This window comes from Rhopalosiphum padi, chromosome 4 (assembly GCF_020882245.1).
Source record: "Rhopalosiphum padi isolate XX-2018 chromosome 4, ASM2088224v1, whole genome shotgun sequence".
NCBI classification, from domain to species: Eukaryota; Metazoa; Arthropoda; class Insecta; order Hemiptera; family Aphididae; genus Rhopalosiphum; species Rhopalosiphum padi.
In genome coordinates this window covers 21,159,755-21,177,173 of record NC_083600.1, presented here as the reverse complement: position 1 = coordinate 21,177,173, position 17,419 = coordinate 21,159,755, and the positions used below count along the sequence as shown (strand labels likewise).

At 28.3% G+C, this 17,419-nt stretch overlaps 1 protein-coding gene across 2 annotated transcripts; it reads right to left on the bottom strand.

Annotated features, from left to right (window-relative positions):
• Positions 1-3,565: 3,565 nt before the first annotated feature.
• Positions 3,566-10,931, bottom strand: LOC132929515 (uncharacterized). 2 transcript variants are annotated; one of them, XM_060994905.1, is made up of 4 exons: positions 10,657-10,930; positions 10,524-10,593; positions 8,611-8,651; positions 3,566-6,359 (listed from the first exon to the last, which is right to left on the bottom strand). In XM_060994905.1, exons 2-4 carry the CDS (start codon positions 10,542-10,544, stop codon positions 5,057-5,059), a joined length of 1,365 nt encoding a protein of 454 aa, XP_060850888.1. In that variant the 5' UTR covers positions 10,545-10,593; positions 10,657-10,930; the 3' UTR covers positions 3,566-5,056. The 2 variants fall into 2 exon arrangements, with proteins under 2 accessions (XP_060850888.1, XP_060850887.1); XM_060994904.1 differs by having other exon boundaries at positions 10,524-10,931.
• Between the last annotated feature and the right edge of the window lie 6,488 nt (positions 10,932-17,419).

Here is a 17,419-nt window from a genome sequence, read left to right as displayed (position 1 = left end):
CACGTGTTTACTTTAAAAACATTATAAATAATATTAGATTTATTTATTAATCAAATACAAAATTGTCCCGACTGTTATTATGCGATGTATTGTTGTAGTATTTTTTTTTTCTGTCAAAAAATCAATTAATTTATTTATTATATTTTTTTCCAACAATAATGTGCATGTCCGAGTTTGAGTTGATTTCATCCGTCGCCGTTGTATGTATCTTAATCGTTATTCGTTATAGTTAGACTTGAACATTTAGAATTACAATTTTTCCTCCGTATAGAATACTATGTTTTCGAAAGATTTCTTTTATATACTTACCTAAAATAGTTATATTATTTTAATGTACCTACTCACGTGGACTATCTATCAGACATACATACCATATTAGTTCGTATTAATATATTATACATGTGTGTATAGCAGATTATACATATATATATATATAGTACGATACACACGATAGAAGATATATCTTTTATTTATGTCATGAATTACAAATTCTCTCTTTACAAAAAATAAACATTATGATTTATGACTTACATAGTAATAATTGTTATTTTACGACCGCATGAATTTACTTGAATGAAAATAAGTTCTATAAAATAAATTATTGTATTAATATATAAAAAAAACTATATAAAAATATTTTTACAAACACTTCCAGTTTCTCTACTCATAATATACCTATTTACAAATCACCATAAATATTGGTTATGTGAAATACAATCAATAAGTACCTATCTAACGTCGTAGGTATCTACTATCGTCTATCTGACACTGATTGAATTCAATTAAAATAAAATACGATGTTAAAAATGAGGTACATTTAAAAAATAGAACCACAGACATGTCATAAAAATATGAATAATAAAAGTTTTAATTAAGTCGTAAACACGGAATTATATTGCGTGTGTATTATTTCAATTTTTAAATATCTCCGAAAAATATTTGTACTCATTTTCATAAAATCAATTTTGTGTTGTACACATTTTTACGACAACGAAAGCAGCATCAGCGGACTGCCACGATGGACGCAAATATGCAAATGCACAACGCGTAGGTAACTACGTATAATGAAACCTCTATGAAATGTAGTATATGTATATAATACTTTTATACAGTTACACACACAACTTTCTAAAGATATTTGGATTTTTCTATCAATTCGAATTAATTGCACAACGTGATTTACGTTTGCACGGCCTACGATATAATATGATGCGGATAAAGCCAAAATCTCATTATTATAAGAATCTCGAATCCCAACCGGGGTCCTAAGATCTGACATATAATCGTTATCGGCAATCGGCACGGATCGGTGTAGTTACCTACCTAGACGGTATTCGCGTATGTCTACTTAATAGTTAAATACTTAAATTATTATAATAGCTAGTGAACACGGAGCCGAAGATTACATGGCGTTATTGAGTACCTATCTATAACCGTAGTATCGCATCAGCGATCTATCGAGTACAGTTAAAGTCGAAACAGTGGACAAAACCCATTATTTATAATATTATTATATGACATCCAAACGCGCAGTATAATTTTAAAGTATACTTGACATTTGACATTCAAATAATTTTGTAAATAAGCGTTTGGAAAGTATTTTATATACTATCTTGGACGTATTATTGTATCTGAAATACTTTTCGACGCTGGTGGTTAGGTATAGAATAGTACTCCAACCAGATAAATAACGTAGGTATGTCGTCTAAAATATGTTACTGCAATATTTCAAGTGTACACAACTACACAAGTCTAAAGTCTATAGTAATATTTTACTTTTGGATAGGTATACCGAGCGATACTCTTTTGAAAAAGACAAGTTGATATCGTCACAGAAGTACTGGACACTTCTTAAATGGAATAAAAAAACTAAGTATTTGAAAATATGATTTTTAATTATATCTATTTTAGGTTAATTTAATCATAATTTGTTTAAATTAATATAATTAGGTGAAAAATAAGAAGGGGAGCATGCATAATGAATCAATCTGTATGTACATTGATGTGTATGGTGCGTGCGATTAATGTGAAACTCAACGCAGATTTTCAGTTTCTAGACACGCTCGACAGTATTTAATGTGGTGCTAATGTTCACGGCCGTACGTCAAATAAAATAAATGCAAAATATGTGATTGGGTCGTTCCACAGATTAATTGTTGCAGTAATTGGTTACTTTATTATACACTAATATAAAATGTTTTATACACATTTCACACTGCAGCGGCGTTTAACTTCAATTTGTTATGCACCTGTGGCTCGGTGAAAAAATTGACTAATATTAAATAGTTTGCTGTATATGTGTTATAATAATATATGAAATATATACCTACGTTACAAAATGTCTCAATCGTTTATTCGCGAAACGCTAATAATATATATTTTATATAACAATAATTTTTTATTTTTTTTTTTTATCCTTATGTGTCTCACTTATAATAATATATTGAAATTGAATATCTATTATTGCCCATATTTTCAAATTGTCTGTCGATTTTCTTATGGCGAATAACAATAACAGGCATCTATCGTGTAGGTAGGTTACTATAGGTACAGCCGTATCGGGTAATAGATATTAACTTTATTCTGCTGGAAATAAAAGTAGGTACCAATATGATTTTTAAATTTTACTGAAACAATTCATAAACCATTAAGCAACATCTAAATAATTCCACAACGGTACAGAATTTCTTTCATACACGAAGCTTAGATAATGACAATAAATAATTCATTCTACGCTATTTTTTTTTTTTTTTTTTTTTGTGAGTAGTGTATATACGGTAATACGGTATAATATGTTATTTTTTAACGAGTCCTTTAGATTGAAGTTATTAACTAGAATATAAGCATACAGTATATATTTTTTAACATCAGTACATTTCATAATATTATTATGAAATTTACTTTAATTTAAAACGATAAAACCTACCTACTATAAAATTGTAATAGGTTATTATTATATGATTATTATAATCATTCATAAAATTCAAACAATTTTTTTTAATTTCAATTTAATTAAATAATAGTAATAGTTTTAAATTAATGGTTGTATGGTTTAATATAATTTACATATAATATGTATATTATTGCAAATACCTAATGGAAAATTATTTATAATTATTTCATAATAATTTATATAAATATGCTATTAATTTTATTAATTTTTTACTTTTTTGTTTCTTATTAGTTTGATAAATACAAATAGGTATTTAAACAGTTACATCTTAAATTGTAAATACTATACAGATTAAGTACACTAGGAATAACAAACTCCCAATAATTTAAATATAATGTATACTTTTAGAGTTAAATTACCTTTAATAAATTTTTTTTGGACATCACAGCGTGTGTAATTATATTATAATAATAATATGGAGTGCCGAACCTTTTAAACTTGGTTTCCCATTAATCATTATAATTTATTTTCCACGTTTCGTAACCATTAATTTTACTATAGTTCTTAGTACTTATTTAATTTATATTATTATTATGACAGGAAATACACCACTTTTTACACATCATATATTAAGTTATATTGACGTATCGGTCATAATAAAAAAGTCAATGCTTAAGTATAAAACATTATTCTTTATTAAATTACAAATATATAATGCTTTAATATTAACGCTAAATATACAATATATTATATATAACATAGTTAATAATTATTATTACATAATTAAAACATCAGACATGTAAGTACGTTATACATATGGTAATATTAAGCCTAGGTATTTGTAACTTTAAAACAACGACTCTTTTGTTTCTTTTTTATTTTCATTATTATTATCATGATTCGCAACAACATAATATTATTTGTGTAGTAGCGTGTCTATCGAATAAAAAAAAATTAACTGTACAACTATAGGATGAGCTAGACATTAGACACGTACTAAATCCCAGTAATAATAATATGCCGCTTACATAAATGTCTACGAAACCATAAATTCCACTCGAACAAAAATGCATGTGAACTACGAGACTCGTATACCTACATACCTATTTACAAACGGATTGGATAGGTATTATATATTATGTGAGTGTGGAAGCCTGTAATTTTGTTATTGATTCGTGGATAAAATATCCGATATTGTTTTCATTCTCGTACTAGTCGTACTTACCAGTTACTACTCACATGCGTTTATGTCGGAACCAATTGGCAAATAAGAAAGTCACGATGTTGAAATAGATAATAATATTATAATTTAATATAATATAGACATTTTCACAAAAATAGAGTTAATACATATCGCATATATTTATGCATTATGTACGTAAAAAATAATTTATAAATAATAAATAATAATAATATATAAACAAGTCGTAATAAATTGTAAATGTAACGTGGGCCGAATAATACCTACTAATAATTATGGGAGTTTAACTAACGTAAAATATAATATAAATTTATAATCATAAATAAATAAAACAAATTTTTAATAAACTTAAATGTAAAATATATCTATGGTAAACAAATTCAATAGACGGAATTTTATGGATGAAGTTTTAATAGAATCTTAATAAATAAATATTAATTTAATTTACTTAATTTTTGATGCCTACGCTTAATCGAGTGAACTCAAATATAACTATGGTTGGAAAATAATTATTTTTTTATAGAATTAAGCTACGATATAGGCGTATGCTAAGTACTCTTTTTCATAACGTGCTATAATTATTAAATTTCAAGAATAATACAGTAATAATATTGTTTTTATTTCTGAACTGCTTAGGTATCTTTGAAATTTTGACTTCAACGTCATTTTCGTACGTCATTGCAACGTACGATAAAATATTTTAGTGAATAAAAATAATTAATATTCGATCTTTATAATTGGATGAAAACACGAATATACGCGGTGTTATATAGTACCTATCGATGTTAATTTTGATAAGTTTTTAGTTTATTTGTTGTGCTCTTCTTCTATAATATAGTAAGCATATTATTAATATAACTCTTTAAATATTTTGATGAATGGTGAGGATCGGCTATAATATTCACAACGATTATCTACCACACAGTTATACGTTTTTGAGGAGCTAAACGATTTGTACCTATTTACTTGTACGTCCAACGAGCGGCCGGTAGCTCGTAAAGCGCCTCGAACGGCGACACGTAACGCAAGTATTGCGGCTGATGGTCTTCGCCGCCGTACTGCTGCTGGTGGTGCTCAAGCTGTTGGTGCTGTTGCTGTTGGTGCCGGTAGCTCTGCTGCAGTGCGTCGGACAGCACGTACCGGTGACCGCCGGCGCTCAGTACTGTCTCGGCGGGTTTGGCGCCCATGTACGCTGATATCTCTGCCAACGTCAGACGGTCATCAGAACCGTCGGCGTCCACGTCCACGTCCTTCGTCGTCTTGACGGATGGCGACTGTGTCGGCGTCACGGACGCTGAGGCTGGCCTGATGGCGTCGGCTGACCGCTGTTGCTGATGATGATTTACCGATTTCTCCCTGTCGGCGACCGCGGATGGTTGCCGCTTGTACTTGGCGCTGTACACCTGCTGCATTTGATGCATGTTCTGCTGTTGTTGTTGTTGTTGCTGTTGCTGTTGCTGCTGCTGTTTGCCGAAACCGTCGCCGTACAGTTCCTGGTGCCGATTGGCAAAGTGCTCGTCCATTGCCTCGTGCACCAACTGTTTGAGCTTTTCCATCGGATCGGCTGTCGCTCCTCCGTCTAAGACGGTCGGCGGCGTCGGTACGACGGGCCGGACGACGCGCACCGGGACGTGTACGATCGCCGTCGGACGCGTTTCGTCGGCGTAACCGACGGCGGCGACGGGACGTTTGCGCGATCGACCACCGGAGGCGGCCTGTAGCGGCGGCCCGTAAACGTAATTGGCCGATTCGTGGTCGAATTCACGCATGTCACCGTAGTCGAACGACGACATGGGTAGCGGCGCCGACTCGAAACCGTCGTCGTAGTCCGCGCCGCCGCCCGCCGTGTCGATGTAGTTGACGTGCTGTGGGCGTAACACCGGTGCCGGTGCGGGTAACCGTCTGTACCGTGAACCGGTGGCCGAAGACATGGACGGTGGCCCGGACATGAACGGCGGCCCGGACGGCCGGCGCCGTGGCCTCAGGCCCCGTCTACCGCCACCGGGTTTCGTCCTGTACTTACTGGGCCTCTTCTTCGACTGGCCTGGACTTTTGTTGTATGCTCTGCGCTGCGGGTACGGCTGGTACGCAAACGCCGCCGACGGTTGGTAAAACTGTCTGGCCGACCGGTGGCCGTCGACCACGGCCGCCACTGCCGTGGTCGACTCGGCCGCGCTCGTTTCCGTGTGCGGGTCACTGTTACTGACACCCGCGGTCGGCTCCAGTCGGTTTTCTTCGTCACTGCTCGTCAATGGTTGCAGGTCCCTGTCGAGCGTGCCAATAATATTGTTGTCAAACGCATTGCTACACTTATTATTGGTATAATAGTATATTATTATATAACTAATTCGATCGAATATTCGGTCTACGAATTAAACATATTTACGCGCAGGTCATGTTTATCAATCAGAGTATTTTGGAATAAGAAATATCTCATATTTTTAAATTTAATTTCGCGCTCAAATATTTAAAAATATTAGTGCATGTATGTAAGAGACACGTTTAAAAGTTCGCATATTTTAATACCCGGATCGTAGACCGAATTTTCGATTAAATCTCACACGTACATATTATAAATGTTTTTGATTGTCACTTTATTTTTTGGGGGTGGAGGGGGGCCGATGGATTATCATATATTTAGATCAAATTACAGCAGGAAACCCAACTGAATAGACTTTAAAATAACTTCTAAAATATATTGCATCCCTTCCAATTAAACTTAGAATTTCTATATTCTGTACTGTGCCCATTTGAGACTGAAAAATTAAATTATGAGCTCATGATGCATAATATTAGAAGTTAATCGTTTAATACGGTTTTGTGTACACGCAATATCATATATGTATTACTGTGTTGAGTGTATCACATTTATAAAAATACATATACATTTTTACTATTCACAGTTTTCTTTAATTGCTATAAAGATCAATTCGTCTACTCACGACTGAGTATAACTGTACAAGAAATACTTTCTTTAGATAAATCATAATTGCATATTAAATTTATTGTATAGTGTTAACTTTCAACTGTATTTAAACATATTACAATTTTATTTGTAGAAAATGATTCATAAACTATTTGAAACAGTTGCTTGTATATACTATTATAATAATATGATTATTATCGATTAAAGCAGCAAACACGTTTTTTAAAAAAGTCATTAGAGCAAAAAAAAATGAAAATTTCAAAATGTAACGTTTACCGTGAAGACGTGGTTGGGAATAGTTGGAATACATGATACATAAGTATCTACTACCTATAATAATGAGGACGTGCATCTTCCTTTTCGTATGTTCCTATTATCCTCGCAGTGATCGCCTCGGGTACACATCGGTCGCAAGTTATCCCGATACGCGCATATCCGTTAAACAACTGGTTTTTCTATTCAGTCCCGGGCAGGCTATTAGTATCGGTATTATTTGTACGGTCTCTCTATATTTTAAGGATTTGTATTCATTATTATTATTATACCCGCCTAAAGGACTAATAACATATAACTAATAACCCTAATAATATCTATGAAATGAGTTCTAAATAGTTGATAATTTGATATACCTACAACTTGCTAGGAATCTGTCATGAACAATATTATAATATAATAATTATTATATTGAATATCGAAACGTACAGTGTGTTAGGGGATCAGTAGTTTTCAGATAATAATATAGGTATATGATAATATGAAATACATAATTTTTTAGTAGGTACCTAGCATATAACTATCACAGGCATAATTTAGTTTGAGGAGGTGGGTATTTTTATAATGGGATGTAGGAAAAGAATCGTTTAAAACTCTAATTTTTTTTAGATGATTTAGGTATATTAATATATTATGATATATTATGTATATAATGTCACTTTTAAAAAAAAAACATTATACTTGAGCTTCATTATTATCTTTCTGTGTACGTTTTATATAATAATTGGTTATATAAATTGATCATTAAAATATTTTTATATGGTGTAGGTGTGTAGGTACACTTAAACTTGTGCCCATTATAATAGCAACTGGATATAATTGTATTAATTTACAAAACTTCAATTACTACTTATATATAGTCTTTATAGAAATAAATGTATTACTAGTCAATTATTCGAGAGCTAAGATAAAGTTTATTTTATTTACCTCCAGTGGCGCAACCAGGGGGATTAAGGGGTTGTAACCTCTCCCGAAATTTCTCCAAGGCATAATATAACAACCTATGTACTTATCTTATGTATATAATATGTAACAAGACTATTTGACAAATTTCCATAACAAATGTTACTATATTTGTTAAATAGTCCTGTTACACCCTGTATATATTTTAATAATGTAACCCCTCCTAGGTACTCTCTATTTCAGTAGTTCAGTCCAAGTTACGCCAAAACTAACTATAATAATATGTCGTCTGTCATATGGATTTGGGGGATAGGTTTCCGACTTTATTTATTTTTTCTCTAAAGTCAATCGATTACTATTTTAGAATTAATAATGGATAGTTGTGTGTATTTTATTAAATTTGAATTAACTTACGTGCAACGAGCAACAGCTAGGAATGAAAGAAAAATCAGCACCTGAAATTTATAAATAATAATACATATTGGTTTTATACAGGTATATTCATTTAGTAATTTATATTTATTATAAATATTAGCTATGCTATTTGTTTAAGTTGTGCTGTAAGTTATTTAAATTTATTAAAACAATATTACATAATTCAAGTATTGTATAGGATGTAATTATAAGTTTTTTAATAACAGAAATTAATATGGATACCAATACATTAAATTATATTACTGGTACAGTAGTGTTATGTAATAAGATTTTAAGGATATTAAAAGCTCAAAATAACGGTGATAGTGTAAACTTTAAGCTAAAGTAAATACATAAATAATCAGCGTGCTTCGGGATTTTTATACCACTAAATCGAATAAATACATAATTTGCACTATAAGTTAAATACTAGGTATATATAAGTTCGTAATTTGTGCAACTGATTTCACATTGAAATCGGTAAAAAATCTTAATCAAACTTAATCGTAAAAGTTATTTTTAGAATCATCAAATAAATAAGTATGTTCACACAAATTATAAATCATCACGAAGATATTTGTATTTTATTTATAAATAAATCTTAGTAGGCAATTTGAAGAAAATGTAAAAATACATATTTTTTTAATTAAATAATATTGTATAATTTTCGTTATAGTGTACTTAAATATTTCAAATATGCAAGGTATTAAAAAGCATGCAAAATTAATGATAACAATAAATTTTCATTTTTAATTTAGGTCATTATTTAATTTATTTAAGAATTTATGAAAATGAACATAATATTTAAAAATGATTTTAATATCTTATTTTTTAATTTATGTTGTATATCTACAACTATATTTTTCACTTAATCTTTTTTTCGATTTTAAATATTTTAATATTATTTTAATAAAAATGTTATCAAGAAATTAAAATTTAAATAGGTAAGTATACATAAAGTGAGATATATTCGTATAATATGGGTGATACATTTAAGTTTACACCTTTAACTTGTTATGTCGAAAAACTTTAATTGTTTTTTGAATATTATTTGTTTATATTATATAATTTAATTTATATCATTAAGAAAAAAAAAATATTTTATGATTTTTATCGTTAACATTTTCAAATTTTTTACCGTTTTATACAACATACATTTTTAATTTTATACTCCAAAAAGAATATTACTTATTCCAAATATTTGAATATTTACATAAAAATCTAATTTCGAATGAGTATTTAATATTAAAGTAAAGTTTTACTCGTAATTTATATATACATTTAAAATTTAGTGGACCATTATTTTGCGAGTTAAGTATTCATTTATTTATATATTTTTTTAAATTAACTATTCCTTTATAATATGTAATATTATAATAATTGTATAACTTTTATATAGATAAGATAAACAATATATATGTATGAATTTATGCAGATAATATGTATCATGTATAAATCAGTTTTATTTTTTGTAGAAAAATATTATATTCTGAAATTTATATTATTTTTAATTTTACCTATAGGTATAAAATTGTATTAATTAATGTAATAAAATATTATTATTAATATAACCACATAAGTAATAAACAGTTTTCGTAAAAAATAAATAATGAAAATAAAACAAGAAAAGAATATATTTCAGTTCCATCTTGTAAACAAAAAAAAATTTAAGTATGTAAATTTATCTGTTGGTTAACTGTATAAGTAATATTATTATAGAAATGTTTGGTTATAAAAATTAAAAACTAAAAACTGGTAAAATTAAATTCTTTAAAGCGTATTTATAATACGATAATTTGAATAAAAGTTCATGAAAATAAATTAAACAAATAGGTAGGTACTTAATTATATATAGATATAATAAATAAATAGTTGTACCTAGACATAAATTTAATATTTATAGTTTTACTCACCACTCTGTTATCCGTTTTCATGGTTGAAATTTAAAAATAAATCCACAACTGTTGATCAATTCGACTGACTCTAGGACAGTAATTATTATTTTAGTATAATATATACAATATAATATAGTAGTCCTAGGCAAACCGTGTGCGGCGCATCTTCGAAATATTGCACCTTCTTTTTAATACTTAAACTATATATCGTATTGTATTATTGTTGTTGAAGTCGCGTAAAACAATATAACTAAATGATCAAATATCGACACTATACTACCCGAAATCGAACGAGAATCGCATTGTGGAAATGTGCAGTCTGACTGTGTTTGTGCATTGGCATTGAATATAAGACGCACGGTGACCTCTAATTACAATCTTTTATAAGCTTCTAAGAGACCGGTTGCGAGGGAGTCGCTGGAGGGAGTGCGAACATCTTGCGGTGTGCGTATATTCTATATGCACGCAAGTATGATATTATAGGTATAATATATATATATATATATAGGTATCAACTATACCTACCTAACTGCCTGGCTAGTGACTACGACACTGGCGCACAGGCTTTCCACAAATCGCACGGATCGCATATACATCTAGTATATGAATTCAATAGCCGCATCCGATGCCACAAATTTCTCCCATTTCACATCCACGGAATGTGCATAAATAGGCATAATATAATAGTATATAGTAATATTATTATATATGAATACATGATAAATGCCTTACGTGTTACCTGGATGGTTGTACAGAGACTTCGATCATCTGAATACTGTACGTATACATGCTACTTATTATTGTACAGATACTTTGTTTGGCCCGTTTGAGAATTATAGAATTCTAATTTTCAATTATTATGATAAGTACATCATAAACGGTCGTCAAAATATAAGTATATGACGCGCCGTATTTAAAAAATCAATTAAACCATAAACATAAACCTCACAAAATGTAATATTGAACATTTTTTATTATTTTTTTTTTATTGATACATTATATCTCGAATATCAAATTATATTGTGACATTGCGAATTACCTTATCAAACTAAGATCATTTGCTAACCCATGAACGATTGAACGATACATGCATAATAAGTACCTAAGCCTTAAATTAAATTATCTAATTTAAATATAATTATATATTTAAGACAGTGGCGTAGCCAGGAATTTTTTTCGGTGAGGGCTGAACAATTTTTGTAAAGCACAATTTTTTTAAGATTTTTGTAGCGATTATTTTCATAGACCATAGACCATTAAAAATTAAAATAATTGCAGCCCCCTCCCCCTGGCTACGCCGCTAATTTAAGAACAAATCTTTATACGAGTGATCATTTGATTAGAAATACAATCATAATGAGGTATGTAAATTATAAACAAAATTTATGCACATTGATCAAAATTACTGTACATCTGTACATGATTATTCTCCCATCAATATTATATAATATTTTAATGTTATTTTTACTATAGTATATTTTTTTTTAAATAATTTCTAGTAAAATTTATTATTTTAGACTAGATATAGGTAATTGTTGAATTGTTAAATTATATTAGTTAGGTATAATATTTTAAATATTTGAAAATTTAAATTTGATATTATTTTAAAAACCAAAGGGATAAGATAAAGTTAAATAAATTCTTCTAAATAGGAGGAAATACTAAACAAATAGATAAATACGAAAAACTCTCTTTTTATAATATATTCACTTATCGAGTAGTTATCGCCGGAAGTGAATGCGTATAATTGTATGTCACGAATTTATTAAAAAGAAACACGCGTATTTTTCATTTTTTTCGCTAACAATTTATACTGCAGGCAGCTGTGTACACGTCAAACAAGACCAATTTAAATAGGGTGCTCAAGCTCTCAAATAATCATCACGTGTCAACATTTATCTTCACGATTTTATTAAAGCTATATTAATAGATTCTGCTCACGAAATATTTCGAGTACATAAATAATCTATATACCAGTTTGTTTGCTTGCATAATTAATTTTATATACACCTAAACAAGCTTAAAAAATTTAATATTTAAAAAAATCATAAGCGTATGAATTACAATTAATAATAATAAAAATAATACATGGGTAGTGAAGTGAAACGGACTACGGTTAATCGAAAATATTATTTGTCTATCTCATTGTAAAAATCTATATGCTTTTAATCTGAATCGTGTTTTAGAAATTAATAATGTTTATTAATAAACTCTAGTCAATTCAATTTACCTTTAGGTTTTGTTTAACTTTAATTAAATTATTCAAAATACTGTTAAATATTGACTAACGTAATAATGTGAATACCTATTTCCTAAAATATTTAAATTGAAATAATTTGCGAAGGCGTGGGAATAAGTTTGATTCCGGGAAAAAATGTATTATTCGTTCTTAGTCGCTCAAAAATTATCTACTGATATTATTAATTTACGTCATTGACGTAATAGGTACCTTCTTACAAAAATAAGTGTTATTTTAATAGATAAATAGATAATGCATTTAATGGCTTGCTTGTCGAAATACTCGTTATGAAATGTGTATCAATTTCCATTATTAAAGATAACATTACACATATTGCATTTTACGATGATATAAATGATATAATATTACATGTAAAGAGTAGAATATTTACACCTATATTTTATAGAAAGCTGATGGTAGTGTCAATACAAAAAGAAAAAAATATACGCATATTATAAATTGATGGCGTAGATACATTATACAAACAAACAATTATCATTAATCTTAATCCTCCACATAGGATATTCAGCACTGACATTAAAATTATGGGTACCACACCTATGTGTCTATACATACACATTTTTAAATATTATATGAAATACTACGAATATACCAAAGAAAAAATAGTGTATCTATATGAATTATGTTTGTGAAAAGATGAAAAGATATGATATTTTAGTTATGAACATCGAGTTTAATATTAGCTAATAGCTGGATTTACGGTATCATTTAACTTCGATCGGTCGGCTTCAAAACATGAGTTGTATTGTAAGAGGAAGAATTTATTAAATTCTCACTTTTTACGTTTTACCGGTGCAGCACGAAACAAAAATAAAATGAAAAACTAATCTAACACCCGGGCGGATACCATCAGTGTCACGATAACTTATTATCATTTTAACCACGTAAAACTTAATATATTTTCTACTTAACAATGCCGACTTTACACGAGATAACGTAGACTATAATATTCGCATTGACAAAATAAAAGTAGTAACTCTTTGTTTATGTTTTCATTTCGTGTAAAATTTAAAACATAATGTTTATTGGTCGTGAAAGCTGATGTATGGTAGCTGATAAAAAATGGTAAAAATCGGATTAAATCAAAGGAAAGAATATGATCTGAATTTAAAAACAATGTTTTCTACGAAATAATAAATATTCGAATAAAAAGAAATCTAAATGTTCTTTCATTATATTGCACTACGTATACTGTAGCATGAATACGTCATATATTATTATATGTATGTTGTTTTTTAAACTTATTCGAACATGAAAATCAATTAGTTTTTAAGCAACATTAACTATATATAAAATATAACAAAATTAATTTGTTCAAAAAAGTTCAAAATCACATATTTTACTATAGCTTTTCAAGCTCAAAGAATATTCATCATGTTATAAAATCCATATTATATACATATTAAATTTATTATTATTATGGTATATTTTGGTATTGACTTAATTTCTCCAATTTACGCAATTATTCAAGTCTGCATATCAGCGAACCGCTTATGGACATGCCTCTTACTCTTCCGTTTGTTGTGGAGTTATTTCTTCTTGATAAATCTTTAAAAAAAACCTATATATTCTTATATTTTGCCCATTTAAATAGATGATGCGATATCTATATTTTATCTTCATTTCTACGACTTAGAAAAAAAAAACATTATGACCATATTATAGAAGTTGAATGAAAAAACCTACATTAATTACATGGATTAAGACTTTTCTATAAAATTATTTTTTCTTTTTATTCCATTAAAAGTATATAATGATTATATTATTAAGACTATAAATAAAATAAAAATAAAAATAAATTATTAACAGTATAATATTCCTGAAATAAATATTCAAAGTATTATTTTTTACATCATAATTAAATTATTATCGTGTTGTCGTTTCATTTTTATTAATCTTGACGATACACTGACGGGGCATTAAAGGCGAGTATAAAATCGATACCTGCAGCACTCCGTAGTCATAAAGATGTTTATCTAAATATATTAAATAGGACTGTAGGCTATTATATTGAAATTTGGTCCTCTGTCAGTGGAATTCGCATTCAGCACGACAATTCTGAGCTAGGCGTTTATGTTATATGCAATTGCTTTTACGGTTTTTAGACAATGTTCTGATGTTACGGATGATAAAATATTGAATATGGTATTATAATAAAGATACCATTTATTTTTTTTAATCGTATAATTTCTCAATGCCTCTCCATAAGTTAGTAAATTGATTTATAATTTATAAAGTTATATAGGTATTATTATAGTTATATAATAGAAAAAATAATCAACGCTTACTGGACTTATCATGGACTAAGTATTAGGTACCTATGTAAGTATGAAACATTTTATCTCCAAAATATAAGTCAAAATAACTCAAAAATCATATTTTCTGATTTAAAAAAATGCTAATTCTATTTTTATGAAACTCGAGTTACCATTTTTATGTCTACAACTTTCATTCTTTATTTTCTATAAAATGATTTAAAAATATTTTTATTTAACTTTCTGCATATTTAATATATTTTACATTTATAATATTGCATAAATAATTAGGTATTAGTGATATTACTTGTATGAAGAAAACGTACTATGTTATATTAAATAAATATAATGTTATATAATGTTATGTTGTATGTTAATAAGTTAATATGTAAGTTAATATCAACATTTCATACAATTTAAATATAGACACGTAAGACGTATCATAACGAACAATTTTGAATTATTATATTTAATATGTGTAGACGAATTTCTCCTTAAAAGGAAGCATCAATAACAAAATAGACTGCGTCAGAATCGGCAAAAAGTAAATATCCTACAGGAGGCACTAAGAGTAAGGGTTCTAAACAATTATGTTAGTAAAAAAAGAAAAAGAAATACTGACTTTAAATTAAATTAAATTTTTTTTTATCGTATTTTAATCATTTTTATTCAAAAATTGGTGTTTTTATATTTTAAATAAATAGTTCAAAATACAGCATATTGCTTATAGATTGAAATTTGGACACATTGATTATGTACCATAAAAATAGACATTTTAATTGTTTTCGAGAAAATCACAAACTATACTGGTGATTAGATATCTATATAAACTAGCCCTCCTGTCGTTATTAATAAAATATTTATCATTTTCAGATGCCTTGGGTTCGGATGAAAATATTATTTTCAATTTCCAATAGGCAATAAGAGTAACTTAAGATACACTATTGAAATAAAATTCGGTACATACTATATAATCACTGTACCAAACGGAGATACTACATATAAAATATATTCGTGGAACTCTTATATTACAATACCTATGCATGATAATATAGCCAATAAAGATATCTATTTATAATCGCTTATATAAAGCGAACCGAAGGTCAAAGGATTTCCTAGAAATACTATTCTTGTATTTGAACATTGACGGTAAGACCTGCACGATTATTATTTTGATTAATATTTAATGCCACCCTCTATATAAACGCCAACGAAAGTCTCGATTGCTGAATGCGCCGTAGGTGTGTATAATATTATTTATTATTCACTCGATATAAATGAAACATAATAATCTAATAATAATTACATTGATTATCGGAGAAAACTTCGGTGACTACTAACATGGATAGAGAAAAAACCCGGACAACAACAACTTTTAATATTATACGAAAAAAATACTACACACTTTGCAGTTATTATAATCATATACGCCCATAATTTTATGGGATGCATCCTGTGCTAATTGTATTCATATGTGCAGACCGATTTTAAAACATTAAAATTATTTTTTATTGATTGCATAAATTTTTCAGTTACTAAGTGGATCGAGCAAAGTACCTATTGGTTTTACAACTAAGAGGGTCTTTTTTGTACCTAATTATTTAAGTTTCTCGAATATAATTCAAAATTAGAAAAAATGTATTGTTTATTAATAAAATGTATTTTATGATCATTGTTTATTTTTGTATAAAATTGTTTGTGTAACTTTCGTTATCAACGACATAATTTTAAACATTATTTTACACAAAATGTGCGTGCATTTATGTCATAATTATATTACAGCGGTAATGGAAATTTAGGCATTACAAAACAATATTAAAAAAAGAGATTTAAATTACATATATAGTATATCTTAATAATTTTTTGTTACGGTTTATTAAGTTTTTAAGTTTTTTGATGTTAGCAATATAATATTTTACACTTTAATTTTGTTGTCTAAAATTGTAGTCTATTCATCGGATCATCTATAACTCAAATACTAATAATAAGTTATAATTAATTATTATTTATTCATTTAAAATTTAATATTTATATATCAAAATATTCTAAAAAATAATGTGCTTCAGATAAAATTAAAAATAAATAGTTTATTTGAAAAATGAAAAACTTAAAAATAAATAGTTTATTTGAAAAATGAAAAACTTAAAAACGTAAAATAACGACAATAATTGAAAATTCCCGAAAATTTTAGCCCTGACCTGGACAACACAAAAAAAAAAACTTAGAATTCTTATAACCATTTAAGTCATATAACTTAATAGTGTTGAATATTACTATATATTATATATTGTGTAAATAACTTTTTAATTCCAAGTACCTTACGAGTAATATGTAATCATCCGCCATAAGCCCGTTATTATAATTAATATCCATAATGTTTGTTGTTGTTTAAAAAAAAA

Coding starts and splice junctions, on each gene's coding strand:
- LOC132929515 (XM_060994904.1), bottom strand. CDS start 10,544: ATGAAAACGGATAACAGAGTG. Junction 8,652..10,523: donor TGAAAACGGATAACAGAGTG/GTGAGTAAAACT, acceptor TATAAATTTCAG/GTGCTGATTTTTCTTTCATT. Junction 6,360..8,610: donor CTAGCTGTTGCTCGTTGCAC/GTAAGTTAATTC, acceptor CACGCTCGACAG/GGACCTGCAACCATTGACGA.